This window comes from Quercus robur, chromosome 11, assembly GCF_932294415.1.
Source record: "Quercus robur chromosome 11, dhQueRobu3.1, whole genome shotgun sequence".
NCBI lineage: Eukaryota > Viridiplantae > Streptophyta > Magnoliopsida > Fagales > Fagaceae > Quercus > Quercus robur.
The window spans coordinates 38,366,550-38,383,556 of record NC_065544.1 but is presented as its reverse complement, the minus strand read 5'-3'; the positions used below and the strand labels follow the sequence as shown (position 1 = coordinate 38,383,556).

The window sequence follows — 17,007 nt, the reverse complement described above, 5'->3', positions numbered from 1 at the left end:
ACAGTGACAATGCACACTGCACACAGCTTGACACCATAGTTTTCAAAACCGGACCGGACCGGGAGGTCGGACCGTGAAAACTGGGAACTAGAATGAAAACCGACTTTTTAAGCATAAAGAACCAGATTTTTTGTTAATTCTGTGAACCGCTAAACCTGGGGTTGGACTGTACGAATTAGTGAGAATCGTGCGGTCCAACCCCCTAGCAATTAAAAAAAAAAAAAAAAAAAAAAAAAAAAAAAAAAAAACAACTTAACACAATTTTATTTTACTTAATTAAATTATCCATCTCTTACAAGGAATAAAAAAAAATTATAATTAAAATCTTTCAAAGATATTCAACTTCACTTCAAAAATTAATCATAAATTTTAATGTTTTCATGGTTATTATTTTATTTTATTAACTTTCTTATTTAATTATTAAATATATGCTTGAAAATCATTAAATTTCCCTCACATATATAGATATATTGTCAATTTTGCTAATTTTATAAATTTAATATCTATATTTAGGCTTTAATTAATTATTAAATTAATTAAAACGTCATCACGGTTCGACTCCGGTTCGACCTCGGTTCGACCTCAAAAACCTTGAACCTCTCACTTTTACGGTTCAATGAACGGTCTGGGTTTGAAAACCTTGCTCCACACTGCAAAGTTTCGACACTTTCCTCCACAAGTTGCTGTTTTGTGACCTCAATTGTGGCTAAGCCATAGCTGGACTCGACGAGTGTGCCTAGTGGTGGTATCTCTCTTTGTTGGTCTGTTTTGGTCATTTTGAGTTTCTGTGGTTAGATTAGGATTTTATGTTTAGTTGTTTATTGACTTCTTTATTGATATATGTAATATATTGATATATTTTATTATGTTTATTATATATACAGAGTGGTTAACATCTACCATCATTTATAATTTACAATTTGTATTTTATTTTTTAAATTTCATAATGGTAGCTGGCTTGTTATGGTTTATTTGATAAAATGGTTTGAGTATTTGTAATTATATAATCATATTTGAACAAGTAGCAGTATAATTATTTTATAGATATGAATTTACACCTTAGTTTGGTTTTGTCTGACTGCACATAAAGAGATTACTAAAAAACACTTTAGAATCAGTTATAAATTGTCAAAAGTCTTATAGTTCAATAAATATTTGTTGGTGTTTTCAATATAGTCTAAAGCTCAAATCCTCTGTCCTCAAATATCCAATTTCCAAATCATAAAGAATCAATTATAAATTATTTTGGTATAGCACCCAAAAACATAAGCCAAAACTTTAGAGTTAATGTTAATTTCTGAAATAAAACCTTTTTTTTAGTTATGAAACTTTTTTTCATACTTAGCTTGGCCCCCCTAGGAAAAATTCCTGACACCACTACTAGGTGGTTGGGTCACAGCAGTTTGAGTATTAGATTTATAGGTTTGATTGGTGGTTGTAAAAAAAAAATAAAAAAAGGGAATTTTTAAGTCAAATTTAGTTAAAATTTGTGTAATCCCATGCAATGCAACTTATAATATTATAACCTCTAGTAGGTAAGTATATGGACACATATTTCCGATTAGTATGTAAGTGGCCACATATTTCCAATTTCTTATGAATACATCCTATAATTACTGAAGAAAAATTAAGCGAGTAAAACTCACACACTAAGCAACAATGATAAATTTTTATTTATTTTTTATTAAGGATGAAAGAACCATATTGGAAATTTCTTGTGTCAAATAAGATCAAGGACAATGTGACCTTAATTCCTCAATTAAAGCATTCAAATCAGAGTAGGATGATCCCCCTTCTTCAATAGCTCTCTTTGCCATCTCCCCTAGTACCATGCCTCTGCCTCTCATTTCCTCTATTTCTTCACCCACCATAATTCGCTTCACTGCCCTCTCAATTACATCCCTCTTGATACTATCTCCCACCACTCTTATCCATTAATTGTTGAACACCAACATCAACCCCAATTTTCAGAACCTGAGTTACTAACTTCTCATTGTAAAATTGTTCTGCACTCAAAGGCCATGTGACCATGGGCACCCCTGCAGTCACTCCTTCTAGGGTCGAATTCCACCCACAATGAGTCACAAATCCTCCAACTGCTTCATGGTCAAGAATCAACACTTGGGGTGCCCAACCTCTTAGAATTAGTCCCTTGCCTTCCATTCTTTTCTCAAATCCTTTAGGCAACCAATCTTCCTCTCCTTTTTCATTTTTTGCTTTCTTCACAACCCAAATGAATTGTTGTTCAGAAGCCTCAAGACCCATTGCAATCTCCATGAGCTGAGAATCACTAAAGTTTGCTATACTGCCAAAACTTATATAAATGACTGAATTGGGTTTCTTTGTACCAAGCCACTTCAAACATTCATGTTCATCAATGGAGGCTTCCTTTCCAGTTTCCCCTCTGAGCTTTATCTTCAGCATCCTTGTTGCATAGTGAAACTAGACCTATATGCCAGGCCTTTCTTCCCATAACCTTCTTGTAAGGCTCTGCATAAGCCGGCTCAAGTTCATAGAAGCTGTTAATAAACCACCCCATCGCTTCTCAAATCTGATTCCATAACTTCTTTCAACCACTTGGAAAAGTCTGTTTCAACTTCATGCTTAATGAAGTTAGGAAGTTGCATCCTTGTCAACTTTATCTCCCCCGGAAAATTAGGAAGGACAAAAGGTTCAGAATCACATGAAACTTTCTTGAGAGGTTCATATAGTCTCAAACTATGGTAAAAAAAAAAAAAAAACTGATCCCATGGAAAAAAAGCCTTGGAATACCAAATTTAGTAACAATATCAATTGCCCATGGAAAGAGCATGTCCGCAACAAGGCAACTGGGTTGGAAATCTTGTAGTAGTTGCTCGAGTGGTCGTTGGAGCATCTTAGTAGCTTTGAAAAAATTCTGAACCATTTCTTGGGAATCCACTATTGAGTCAATATTCTCACATCCTTCGGGCAGACCAGCCTCTCCAACCAGAAAATTAACGATTTGGATATCAATGTTGATGCTACGAATTTTGGAGAATGAAGGCACGTTCCTAGGAGTAGTGACAAAGGTTGCCTTCACACCTCTTGATGCGAATAGCTTTGCCATGTCCATGGTTGGTATCAGGTGGCCATGGGCCATTAAAGGGAAGAAGAATATGTGAAGCTGACGACTTTCGCTAGCCATTACAATGTTTGTAATTTTGAGAAATTTGTAGGACATGAACATGAACACACGTGTATGAAGTAGTCCACAAGATTTTTCTTTGTATATATGGTGCTGAATGCAACGCGCATTAATGATGAATGATTATCATTCCTAGTGCCCACGCGCGTTCTTGGACACTCATATCCACAAACTTGTTTGTCCCATGTTGACCATAATTTACTGGACACAACTAGTAATGCTTGTCAAGCTAATGCGTGTGGTTCCATTACGAAACCCATTAACCCAATGGGGTTGGTGTATTAGTACTAGAATGAAAAAATTCTTTGGGCAATGTCTATTTTACACTAGTTCGTACACACAACATTAGTATTTGCCCTAATTCCTTCGTATTGACAATGCATCTTCCTGTAGGAATTCTATTAATAATAACTGGTAGTGAATCAACGTCACATTGTCCGATTAAGAAGATTATTTTACCCAAATACTGTCCAATTTAAGCATGGTTATTTGTTTCAATTACAAAGTTCTCATTACTCTGATTTGATTTGAGTTTAGCCAGCACATCAAAACCATCATCTACAACATAAAAAATTGACAGCCATCATCATCACACATTTAATAAAAAGAGTGATACTAGAGATACTACAAATCTCATTACATTTGTTATCTTTAGTAACATGTTATTTTATATATTTGCATGTAGTTTTCCCATTTTTAGGTGTTTGTTTGCATGTAAAATATTGTCAAACTTATAAAATATTTTTTACTGTCCGTAAAATCCTTTATAAAAAGCTATAAAATGTTTTACCTTTAAAATTTTGGTAAAACAAACAGTGGCTTTCCTCCATCCTATTTGGTGGCTTCTCCTTGCCCTATGTGCTCTAGTGACTAGTGCTAGTGGGCCTGGTAGTCGAAGCAATCATTCTAGTGACCAGTGTTGGCATTTCAATCAACATACACTGTTTCAATGACCGATATTGAAGGACAAATAACCAGAGACACTATTCCGACCATTGGTATTGGTAGTCCGATCACTGAACCTTAGGCACCAGCATCTCAAGTGGTTGAGCCATCGGTTTTGGTGGTTTTCTTAAAAGATTTTACTTGCCACCGAATAAATTTTGTTTGAGTGAGCAACCGCGACCCTGGCCTGCCAATTTTTTTCTTAAACTGGGCCTAACCCGTGCAAACGGGTGGTATCACGATGCTCAAAATCTTAAATTCATTGTAAAATGTACTTCCCCCTAGACCAAGGGTTTTAAATGGAGTCGCCGCTTATTTAATTTGAATGGAAAATAAGAAAACCTTCAATATAAAAAATGCTTCTGTTATATTATTATATATGACAATTTACATCAATTTTGTAACAAAAATTTACAATTCTTTTTTAGTCCAAGATACAATCTAAGAAAGTAAATTACATTACTTTGTTTCCTAGTTACATTCTAAAAAATGTAAAATTGCATATACAAGAGCCTCGTCTAGAACCCTTGATCTTGGTTTGGAGGCTAATTTACAAGATGTGAAGGAATTAAGCACCCATCTCGCCTGGTAAAACCGGTCTCATAGTTTAAGGTGGCCAATATCATGTCATGTCAAACAAATACAAACAATATATCATATAAACAAGTTAATTTCCAAGAATTGTAAACAAATATATGTTGGGGAATTTAACATAAAGAGAAACAAAAAGTGAAATCTGTTAGATAACAATGTAAATGTAAAGAAAGTATGAAAGTAGTGGCATGTTCATCCTAGAAATTAATGTAAACAAGGAATTCCTAGCCTAGACATGTTCATCTAAGCATGTTATGAAAAGCAAAAAACTTAGAAGTGTTCATCCAAGCATGTGAAGGAAAATAGAGAATTGTCATGCTCTTTGTCATCATCCACAAAGATTTGTCATGTGAAGGAAAACAAAGAATTGTCATGCTATTTCTCTAGACATGTTCATCTAGAGAAAATCAAAATACTTAGACATGTTCGTTTAAGCATTTAAAAAAAGTAAAACAACTACCTAGACATGTTCATCTAAGCACTCAAGAGAAAGTTGTGCATTAGCCTAGAAGTGTTCATCTAAGAATGTGAAAGGAATATCAATGAGATATATAGGCATGTTCATCCAAACATATCATGAAAGAAACAAATAATGACTTGGACACATTTATTCAAGCATGTGTAGAAACTTAAAGAACATAATTAACTACTTACCAGCATAGAACATAAATTAAAGGGAGAAGTGATCACTTAAAGGGCTAGGGAGAAAGCAAGGAAGTACTAAACTACAACTCAAATAAGAACAATGGTTGCACAATAGCTTTTCTTTACTGCTTTCTCCCTAGCTCTCCAAAGGGAATAGGGTTCAGAAAATGGAAGAGGTCTTCTCTTATTATAAGGGAAGGGTTGGCTTAACTTTAAAGCTAAGTTATTAGCTTTCTTCTGAAGCTAAGGGAGGAGATAAACCTGTTTAAATAAGCTGGAACAGATTTGGTGTTGATCCCTATTTGAATTTTGAAAGGATGTTGAAGATGATGCTGAACATGTGTTATCTTCTGCACCTGTTTCATATTTTGGCTCTAAAGTTCTGCTCAAAATTCCAATTGATTCAAGATTGCTGTTTTTAGAAAGTATATTCAATTCTCTACAACTTTTCCAGAAATAGAGAAAACCAAATTTTAACATTTTCCTGGACAAAAATGCGATTCAAGTTGCTGCTGAAAATAGTAAAGTTTTTTTAGCATTTTTCTGTTTTTATTTATTTATTTATTTTTGAAATTTTTCATAGAATGCATCTATTTTTCAATCCAACTTATTTTTCAAAAGCTTTCTTCTGAAGCTAAGCCTATTAGATAAACTTGAACAGATTTGATGTTGATCCTCATTTGAAATTTTGAAAGAAATTGAAGCTGATGCTGAATTTGTGTTATCTTCTGCACCTGTTTCGTATTTTAGCTATAACTTTCTGCTCAAAATTCCAATTGATTTGGGATTGATGGTTTTTGAAAGGAAATTCAATTCTCTAAAACTTTTCTAGAAATAGAGAGAATCAAATTTCAACATTTTCAAGTTGCTGTTGAGAATAATAACGCTTTTTTGAGCATTTTTTTGTTTTTTTGAATTTTTTCATGGATCATATCTTTTTCTCTCTCTAATTTTTTTTAAAAAAAAAAAAAAAAAGTAGATAAGATGCCATAAAGGAATTTTTTTTTATTATTTCTTAAAAAAAATGAAGTAAAATGAAATTCAATCAAAAATCACACTTAATTAATTTTAAATTAATTCTTGTGAGAACCAATCAAAATTAAAGTGTTTAAAATAGGATGTGATCGGGCCCATCGTGTAAGTGAGCCATGATCATTGAAAATTGTTTGTATGATAACTTTTGATCTGGTGGTTCGATCAAAGCCCATGACATACCATTATGATCGTTAGAGCATCAAGATTTGTTTTGTATCACAAATTGGAAGATCTACTTGTTGGTTAAATGCAAGTTGTAAAATAGGATGTCTACAATTTGCATATAAAATATGGTCAAACTTATAAAATATTTTTCGTTGACTGTAAAATCCTTTATGAAAAGCTATAAAACGTTTTACCTTTAAAATTTTGGTAAAACAAACAGTGGCTTCCCCCTATCCGATTCGGTGGCTTCTCCTCACCCTATGTGCTCAAGTGACTAGTGCCAGTGGGCCCAGTAGTCGAAGCAATTGTTCTAATGACCGATGTCGGTAGTTCAGTCAATAGACACCATTCCAGTGACCAGTACTGAAGGTCCAATAACTGAAGACACTATTTTGGTCATCAATGTTGGTAGTCTAGTCACCGAACCTTAGGCACCAACGTCTCTAGTGGTTGAGCCATCGGTTTTGGTGTTTTTCTTAAAAGATATTATTTATCATACCAAACACCTAAAATGTTTTACATACATAAAATATTGTACTTCAAAAAAAAAAAAAAAACGAAGTGTAAAATAAAAATAGTAAAGGTACTATGAATTTTACTACAAAGTATTTACATACTAATATCATAATAAATGTGATTAGTGAACTTTGAAAACCTAATACATTAAAATTTGAATTGCTTTCTTGTGATTAGTTAAACATCAATTTATAAGTTTTATATAGTAAAATTTGTGGTATTATCACTGGACAGTTGGACAGGTCCAGCAAAAATATGTCGAACAAAATCCAAAAAAAAGAAAAAAAGAAAAAAAGACTCAAATTAAACTAGTAACCCAATAGAAATAATGCATCTTAATTATCATTCTTTCCTAAAAATACATAACATTGTAGCTCAATAAACTACTCTTTTTTTCAACAGCTCATTCTCTCTCTCAAATTACCCCTTTCTCTTTGTAGCTCTTTATTTAATATTTAAATAAAGTAGTAAAACAAATAGAAAGTCTTGTGGTTGCACAAGTAAGAAATGGATTAGGCAATAAGGGAAAAGTAACTTTTTAAGTTTAGCTAAACTTTTGCCTAATCCCCGTACAAATGCTATAAAAGTTGAAACTTAAGAAATAGTAGACAACTAAACACTAATCTACAACTTATGGAATTATAATTTTGATTGGACTATCGATCACAAATATTTCTTAGGACAATGTCCTACAATTATTGAAGAACAACTAAGCAAGTAAAAATATCACACACTAAACAGCAAGGATAATAAATCCTTTTATATATATAATTATTAAAGAGTCATATAAGCAATTTTTAGCGCCAGAGATCAAAGGCAATACAACCTTAATTCTTCAATTAAAGCATTCAAATCAGAGTATGATGATCCTCCTTCTTCAACGGCCTTCCTTGCCATCTCTCCAAGTGCCTTGGCTCTGGCCACTTCTTCACCCACCAAAATTTGCCTCATTGCCTTCTCTATTGCTTCCCTCTTGATACCGTCTACCACCCAAGTCCATTGTTGAACACCAATACTAATTCCAATTTTCAGTACTTGAGTTATCAACTTCTCATTGTAAAACTGCTCAGAAGCCATAGGCCATGTGACCATGGGCACCCCTGAAGCCACTCCTTCTAAGGTCGAGTTCCACCCGCAATGAGTCACAAATCCTCCAACTGCTTCATGATCAAGAATCAAAACTTGGGGTGCCCAACCTCTTATAATTAATCCTTTACCTTTCATTCTTCTCTCAAATCCTTTAGGTAGCCAATCTTCCTCTTCTTTCTCATTTTTGCTTTTCCTCACAACCCAAATGAATTGTTGTTCTGAAGCCTCAAGACCCATTGCAAGTTCGAAAAGCTGAGAATCACTGAATTTTGGCATACTCCCAAAACATATATAAATAACCGAATTGAGTTTCTTTGTACTAAGCCACTTTAAACATTCCTGTTCATCAATGGAAGCTTCCTTTCCCCTTTGGGCTTTATCTTCAGCATCCTTGTTGCATAGTGAAACTGGACCTATATGCCATGCCTTTCTTCCCAAAACTTTCCTGTAATGATCTGCATAAGCCGGCTCAAGCTCATAGAAGCTGTTAACAACCACCCCATAGCTTGTAAACTCCGACTCCATAGCTTCTTTCAACAACTTGGAAAAGTCTGTTTCAACTTCTTGCAGAGTGAAGTCAGGAAGTTGCTTCCTTGTCAACTTTATCTCTCCTGGAAAACTAGGAATAACAAAAGGTTCAGAATCGGAGAAAACTTTCTTGTGGGGTTCATATAGTTTCAAACTATGTTGTGAAGACAGGTAAAAAAAACTGGTTCCCCCGAAAACAAGTCTAGGAATACCAAATTTAGCTGCAACATCAGTTGCCCATGGAAAGAACATGTCAGCAACAAGGCAACTAGGTTGGTACTCTTCTAGTAGTTGCTCTAGCGGTTGTTGGAGCATATTAGTGGCTTTGACAAATTTGAGAGTCATTTCTAGGGAAGTCAATGTGTCAATGTTCTCACATCCTTCAGGCAGGCCAGCCTCTACAGCCGGGAACTTGATGATTCGGATATCAATGTTGGTGCCACGGGTTTTGGAGAATAAAGGCACGTTCCGAGGAGTAGTGACAATCGTTGCCTTCACACCTCGCTCTGCGAATAGCTTGGCCATGTCCATCGTTGGTATAAGGTGGCCATAGCCCATCAAAGGGAAGAAGAATATGTGAAGCTGACCACTTTTGCTACCCATAACACCTGGAACAAGCGGAAATAGAGAGGTTATTAGGCTGGTCTATATTTTGCAGTGTTGGTATGAGAAATTTATTAGACATGAACATAGGGAGACAGGAAGACAGGAAGACAGGAATACTATGGAATATTCTTCTTTACGGTGTTAAATGCAACGCTCTCATTTCAGTGTACGTCCACAAGTTGCCCAATCCAGCGGTATGAAGTTATTAGGCTAGGCTATTATTTTTCAGCGTCGGAATGAGAAATTTGAGAAAGAATAATATTCTTCTGTCGGTGGTAATAAAGAAATGCAGTGATTTTCATTTCTCAGTCACTGCACGTTCTTGTGCACTCTAATAATGTCCTGTATAATAGTATATATAGGGTCCGTTTGGATTGAGCTTATTTTTGTTGAAACTGAAAACACTGTAATAAAATAATTTTTAAAAGTGTGAATAGTATTGTAGGACCCATTTTTAATAAAAAAGTTGCTGAAAAGTGGAATGTGTGGGTCCGTGAACAGTGCATCCGTGCACTGTTCACAGTTGACTTGGTCATATTATGCGGCTGCAAAAAAAAAAAAAAAAAAAAAAAAATCAGAAAATGCAGACACTGGATTCATTCGAATCCAGACGGGCACATAGTGTGTGTTTGGGTTGGCGTGGCGTTGCGTTTTCTGCGTTTTCACACTTTTTTTTTTTTTTTTTTTTTAACATTTCACGCGTTTTGCAGAAAAGGGAGACAAACGATACTGTAGCAGTACTGTAGCAGTACTGTAGCGGTACTGTTTATGGGACCCACAGCTACTTTATTCATTAAAAAATGGGATAATTACAGTAAACCCACCTGAGGTTAGGCCCGTTTACACTAAGCCTACCCGTGGTTCAAAACTTATCACTTTGCCCACCTGAGGTGCCTTCCGTTAGAGATCTGTTACCCACCTCTCCGTTTGCCGTTAGAAAAACACATTTTAAAAAAAAAACAAACATAACAAAGATAAAAAAAGTTAGGACTTTTTATTGCTTAAGAACTTGTTTGAGAACAAAACACAGGAATAGCACAGATCAAATGCTATTCCTGATTAAAAGTGATATCATTGAGCATTTGTTTTTTTATTTTTGTTTTTTTTTATAGATCTCTCCAACTTTTATTCAAACCAAACCAAACCCAAAAAAAAAAAAAAAATTCCAAATCCCAGAAAACACAAGCCACAAATCCAGAAAAAAAATCATATCTCGCTGGCGCGAGACACAAGCCACAAATCCAGAAAAAAAAATCATATCTCGCTGGCGTGAGACACAAGCCACAAATCCAGAAAAAAAATCATATCTCGCCGTCGCGATCTCGCGCCGGTGAGATCGCGATCAACGTCTCGATCTCGCGCCGGCGAGATCGCGATCAACGTCGCGATCTCGGGACGGCGAGATCGCGATGTCGATTGCGATCTTGCCTTCGCGAGATCGCGCCGGAGTTCGCGAGAGCGCGCCGTCGTGAGATCGCGACGTGGATCATCGCGATCTCGCGAAGGCTCGCGAGATTGCTGCGAGATCGCGACGTTGATCGCGATCTGGAATTTTTTTTGGGTTTGGAATTTTTTTTGTGGCTTGTGTTTTCTGGGATTTGGATTTTTTTTTTTTGGGTTTGGTTTGGTTTGAATAAAAGTTGGAGAGATCTATAAAAAAAAAATAAATAAATAAAAAAACAAATGCTCAATGATATCACTTTTAATCAAGAATAGCATTTGATCTGTGCTATTCCTATGTTTTGTTCTCAAACAAGTTCTTAAACAATAAAAAGTCCTAACTTTTTGATCTTTGTTATGTTTGTTTTTCTTTAAAAATGTGTTTTTCTAACGGCAAACGGAGAGGTGGGTAACAGATCCCTAACGGAAGGCACCTCAGGTGGGCAAAGTGATAAGTTTTGAACCACGGGTAGGCTTAGTGTAAACGGGCCTAACCTCAGGTGGGTTTACTGTAATTATCCCTTAAAAAATATTAAAAATGGGTCCCATGGTACTATTTACACATTTAAAAATTATTTTGCTATAGTGTTTTCAGTTTTCAGTTTTCAGTTTCAGCAAAATAAGTTCTATCCAAACAGACCCATAATGCCAAAAAAACAAAGTATGAAGTTATTATTTTTCAGCGTCGGAATGAGAAATTTGAGAAAGAATAATATTCTTCTGTCGGTGGTAATAAAGAAATGCAGTGATTTTCATTTCTCAGTCACTGCACGTTCTTATGCACTCCAATAATGTCCTGTATAATAGTATATATAATGCCAATACAAAGTACTTTCACCTAAAAACCATCCAAAGATGGAGCCATTTAAGGGTGATTACTTTAAAAGATGACACGGGATTATGGTTGACTGGAGAGCCCTTAACCCAACATATTAATAATACTTTTAAAAAATTGTTTCAGGTTACATTTCCTCATATGCACCCTACACTTAGGACTACGAGGCAGGGTAGTTAATGTAATCCTTTTCTTATTCATGTCCACTCGTTAGCCTGTATTCCCTCTCCTGCGGCAATCCTTAGGAACCTTAGGGAACTCCCTCCTTTAAAGGCACCTGGGCCAGATGGATATCATGTGCTTTTCTTCCAACAAAATTGGTCCAGTTTGGGCCCGAGTATAATTCAAGCTCTTCATGAAATTTTTGAACAGCTTACCATACCTCCAAACTGGGGCCTCACAAACCTTGTGCTTATTCCAGAAGTAGCTCATCCTGAATTGATCACCCAATTTCGTCCAATTAGCCTTTGCAATACCCTATATAAATTACTTTCTCGAATCATTGTGCAACGGCTCAAACCTTATATTGCAGAGGTTATTAACCCTTGCCAAGCTGGGTTTGTGCCAGGTCGCCAAACAAGTGATAATATTATCCTCGTCCAGGAAGTGATTCGAACGTTAAAATCTAGGTGAGGTCGAGCTGGATATGTGGCTCTTAAATTGGACCTTGAAAAAGCCTATGATCGGTTAGAATGGCCTTTTATTCGGGACACCCTAGAATTCTTTCACATGCCACCAACCCTCATTACTCTTATAATGAATATGATCTCCTCAACTCAGTTCCATATTTTGTGGAACGGGACTCCTCTCCAGGAGGTGGCACCAAGTTGGGGAGTAAGACAAGGCGACCCTCTATCTCCATATTTGTTTATCCTTTGTATGGAACGGTTGTCTCTCCAATTGGAAGAGGTTGTCCGTGGTAAACGCATTCACCCTATAAATTTTAGGGCTAGGGTACGCCTCCCGCATTTATTCTTCACCGATGATATCTTTCTCTTCACAAAAGCCATGATTAGGGACTGCAAAAATTTATGCCAAATTCTACACAAATTTTGTGATTCATCTGGCCAGCTCATGAGTGTTACCAAATCGAGATTATGGTTTTCCCCTAATACCCCTAGGCGTATAAAAGAGCAAGTGGCTGGAATATTTGGGATTCCCACCACTGACCGCATTGGTACCTACCTAGGCACACCTATATTCACCTCTCGCTGCACGGCACAATCTTACCAATAGTTAGTAGATAATATCCAATCGCGAATTGAAGGCTGGCAAGCCAAATATCTATCGATGGCTGGCAGGGCCACCCTCGTCAAAGCCTCTATGACTACCATCCCGATCTACGCCATGCAAACCATGCTCCTTCCTCAAAAAATTAGTTACCAAATAGACAAAATGAGTTGTAACTTCCTTTGGGGGGATACTGAACACCATAGAGGCTGCCACACAGTCAAATGGGAGATTGTCACGCTACCCAAGGAGGCAAGAGGTTTGGGTATCCCATCCACTTAGCATAGAAACCATGCGATTCTCATGAATCAAGCCTGGCGCCTATATACCAATCCCACTATGCTATGGGCCCAGGTGTTCAAAGCCAAATATTTTCCACAGTCAACTTTGTTTACTAGCCCGCGTAACTCAAGAGGGTTGCATATTTGGACCGCTTTCTCACTAGGAGCAAAGTTGCTTCGACAAGGCATGAGTTGGATAGTAGGAGATGGCCAAACTATTCGCCTATGGAAGGACCCGTGGCTCCCTCACAGCTCTCTTCGTAGCTATATCGAAGGGCCCCTCCTCCCTCATGATGAAGACTGTCGGGTCCATTCGCTGTGGACCAACAAGACTTGGTCTTTTGAGGCTCTCAATATCCCTCTTCCCACCCAACTTCAAAACCTCATTCAGGGTATTCTTGTGCCACAGTATGCTCAACTGACATATACTTTCCTATGGCCCCACAACAGTGGTACTTGTTCTATAAAATCCGCCTCAAAATTTCTTTTTCACCAACACCATGCACCGTGGAATAAACCTCTATGGAACTGGATTTGGGATTTAACTTGCCCCCAAAAGATTCAAATTTTCTTATGGAAGGCTATGTGCAACCGGTTGCCCACTAAACAATTCCTAGCTTTTGGGCGTCCACATGTGGATACTTATTGTCCCCGGTGCCATACCTCGGAAACGACCATCCACATTTTACGCGATTGCCCCTGGGCGAAAGAGATCTGTCAACAATCCCCAGGAATCTTGCCCCTAAACTTCTTCCGAATGTTGTTGCAAGATTGGTTACGGTACAATGCAACAACGACTGTTGTTATCCTGCCCCATCAAATTCCTTGGCATGCATATTTCCCCTTCACTTGTTGGAATATTTGGTTAGCTCGTAATGGATGGATTTTCAGGGATCAATCTTGATCCCAACATAATATTATCTACTCCTCCATACAAGCAGCTACGGAATTTTACTACCTAGCTAGCACTGTCAGGCAGACCCAGGTCAAAATCCCCCGAAATATACGCTGGCATTTGCCCCCCAGCCCCTTTATAAAAATTAATACTGATGGAAGTGCCCTAGGTAATCCGGGTATAGCAGGAGCTGGGGGAATTTTGCAGAATCATTTGGGACAATGGATATTAGGATTTTCTCTCCACGTGGGACTAGCAACAAATAATATGGTTGAATTATCCGCAGTCAGGCAGGGCTTGGACTCTAGGATTTAAATTTATTTACCTAAAACTTGACTCAAAAGTGGTATTAAATTGGTTAACAAATCCCAATACGAGTTTCCCTACTAATATGATGCCTTTAATTTGTGATTGCAGGAACCTTTTAGAGTAGGACTGGGAAGTGCGTATGCAACACATTTACCGTGAAGCAAATGAATGTGCGGACGCTCTGGCAAAGCGGGGAACTCACCAACAGAATCTTTTGACTATCTATAGTACCTGTCCCAATTTTGTATATGTTAACTATGTAAGGGATTTGGCGGGCCTGGGCGTGACTAGACTATGTGCCCCAGGCTCAGATGTTGGTGATGTATGAACATTATATAATTTAAATAACACCTCCCGTTTTCCACCAAAAAAAATTTTATATCCGCATAAACTTTTTTATTCCTAATAATAATGGTAGTGAATAAACATCACATGATCATTTATCAAAAAAAAAAAAAAAAAAAAAAAATCACATGATTCTCATGGACTGATTAAGAAGGTACGTAGTTGTACCCAAATACGTCAAATGGACTGAAAAAAAAAATTAATATATTACAAATATTATTTCCGAATTTCTTAAAATTAATGCATGTCAATAACATAATAAATAAAAATGTTAAAATTATTATTTTGTGATTAATATTTGTAAAAATTATGTAATAAAATTTATAATATCTTTAATATTATTTTATAAAAAATATAGACCACTGCTGCATATATAATTTTCAATAGGCGAGCTACCAGAGGAGCTTCTAGTTAGTGAACGAAGAAGATCATAATTAACAAACCAATATTTGAAATCTATGTCAACAGCTTTGATCTTGTGATGACTAGTGATCTACGTGCATGTTGCTTTAACCACGCATCGGAGGCAACTAAGGTGTCACTCATACTGTCATACCAAGGTTTTCAGACTCGAACCGTTCATTGAACCGTAAAAGGGAGAAGTTCAAAGTTTTTGAAGTCGAACCAAGATCTAACCGAGGTCGAACCGTGATGACATCATAATTAATTTAATAATTAATTAAAGCCTAAATATAGATATTAAATTTATAAAACTAGAAAAATTGACTAATATATCTATATATGTGAGGGAAATTTAATGATTTTCAAGTATATATTTAATAATTAAATAAGAAAGTTAATAAAATAAAATAATAACCATGAAAACATTAAAATTTATGATTAATTTTTGAAGTAAAATTGAATATCTTTGAAGGATTTTAATTATAATTTTTTTTATTCCTTGTAAGAGATGGATAATTTAATTAAGTAGAATAAAATTGTGTTAAGTTGTTTTTATAAAAATAAATAAATAAATTGCTAAGGGGTTAGACCGCATAGTTCTTGCCACCGGTTCATGCGGTCCAACCCCGGTTTTAGGGGTTCACGGAATTGCCACATATGCCCGGTTCTTTATGCTTAAAAAACCGGTTTTCATCCCGATTCCTGATTTTCACGGTCCGACCTCCCGGTCTGGTCCGATTCTGAGAATTATGTGTCATACTCAAACCTATAACTTTTTTTATAGTCTTTGACTTTAAAAAAAAAATTTAAAAAAAAAAAAAAAAAAAAAAAAAAAAAAACTCTCTCATAACAACTTTTTTATAGTCTTTGAATTAAAATTAAAAAAAAAAAAAATCTCTCATAACCTAGTGTATGTAGGATGGGGGACTACACATGCTCAAATGAATAATTAGATACTTGAAAAAATCTGAATACTCTTATTTACATAAAATTAAATTAAATTACCTTACTATAATAGATGATATATATATATATATATATTTATATCACTTCATAAGGCTAGTAAGCATTAGCATCAACCTCATCATTTCAACAAATTTATAGCTAAAGTCCCAACTCTTGTGCATCAACCTCAATATTTTGTCCCACTTGTTAGCAAGTCCTTTAAGTCCCACACTTGGTTTAGAAAATGATTTGCCTCTCGAACACTTCAGAATGGGTCATGTGTCCACTGTCCATGTCAGACACGTATTGAACAGGAACACGCTTTGGACACTGCAACATGCGTCTCCAACCAAAAAATATTAATTTTTTTAGGAATTATTTTAATAACTTTTAACTTTAATCCTTTATTTAATGTTAAAATTTATAAGATTTGATTAAAAAATAAATGGTGGTCATGTTTTTTTTTTTGACAAACAAATGATGGTCATGTTAGTATTTGATGGGTTAGATTTTTTTTTTTTTTTAATAAATTGTATTATAAACATCACTTAATAATCATAGAGTCACTTTATTATCTATTACTGTTCTTAAATTAATATATGTTTAACAATATATGAAAAATAAGTTCTTAAGAATATATAAAAACATATAAATAAAAAATTGTTTAATAATTAATTAATATATGTATCACCATCATGTCGTGCTGTGTCACATCATAACTTTTCAAAAATAAATTGTTATATCACCGTGTCATACCCATACCTGTTTATATGTCTGTGCCTCCTAATACAAATATTAATTAAACAATATCGACCTGTGGTTTTGGTGGTTGCATTCTAGCATTCTACATAGTCATGGTTTACAAAAAGAGTAATATTACAGGCACAAACTATTTTGCAACATTTTTACAATTGTTGATTCGACAAATTCTTACTAGTTTTCATATGGGCCCCCTACTACCATCATATTTTTACTTATCAATAACCACCCACCACATCAGTAATTTGTAAAATATAATATGACTTCAACACTTTCC

The 17,007-nt window shown here is 35.6% G+C and overlaps 1 protein-coding gene and 1 pseudogene across 1 annotated transcript; both read right to left on the bottom strand.

Moving 5' to 3' along the window:
- Positions 1-1,713: 1,713 nt before the first annotated feature.
- On the bottom strand, positions 1,714-3,191 carry LOC126705822 (scopoletin glucosyltransferase-like; annotated as a pseudogene).
- A 4,609-nt stretch (positions 3,192-7,800) lies between these two features.
- LOC126707393 (scopoletin glucosyltransferase-like) lies at positions 7,801-9,463 on the bottom strand. Its single transcript, XM_050407010.1, has one exon. It carries the CDS (start codon positions 9,284-9,286, stop codon positions 7,877-7,879), a length of 1,410 nt encoding a protein of 469 aa, XP_050262967.1. The 5' UTR covers positions 9,287-9,463; the 3' UTR covers positions 7,801-7,876.
- Between the last annotated feature and the right edge of the window lie 7,544 nt (positions 9,464-17,007).

What these genes read in the sequence shown, in the direction of transcription:
- LOC126707393 (XM_050407010.1), bottom strand. Translation starts at nt 9,286, where the DNA reads ATGGGTAGCAAAAGTGGTCAGCTTCACATATTCTTCTTCCCTTTGATG.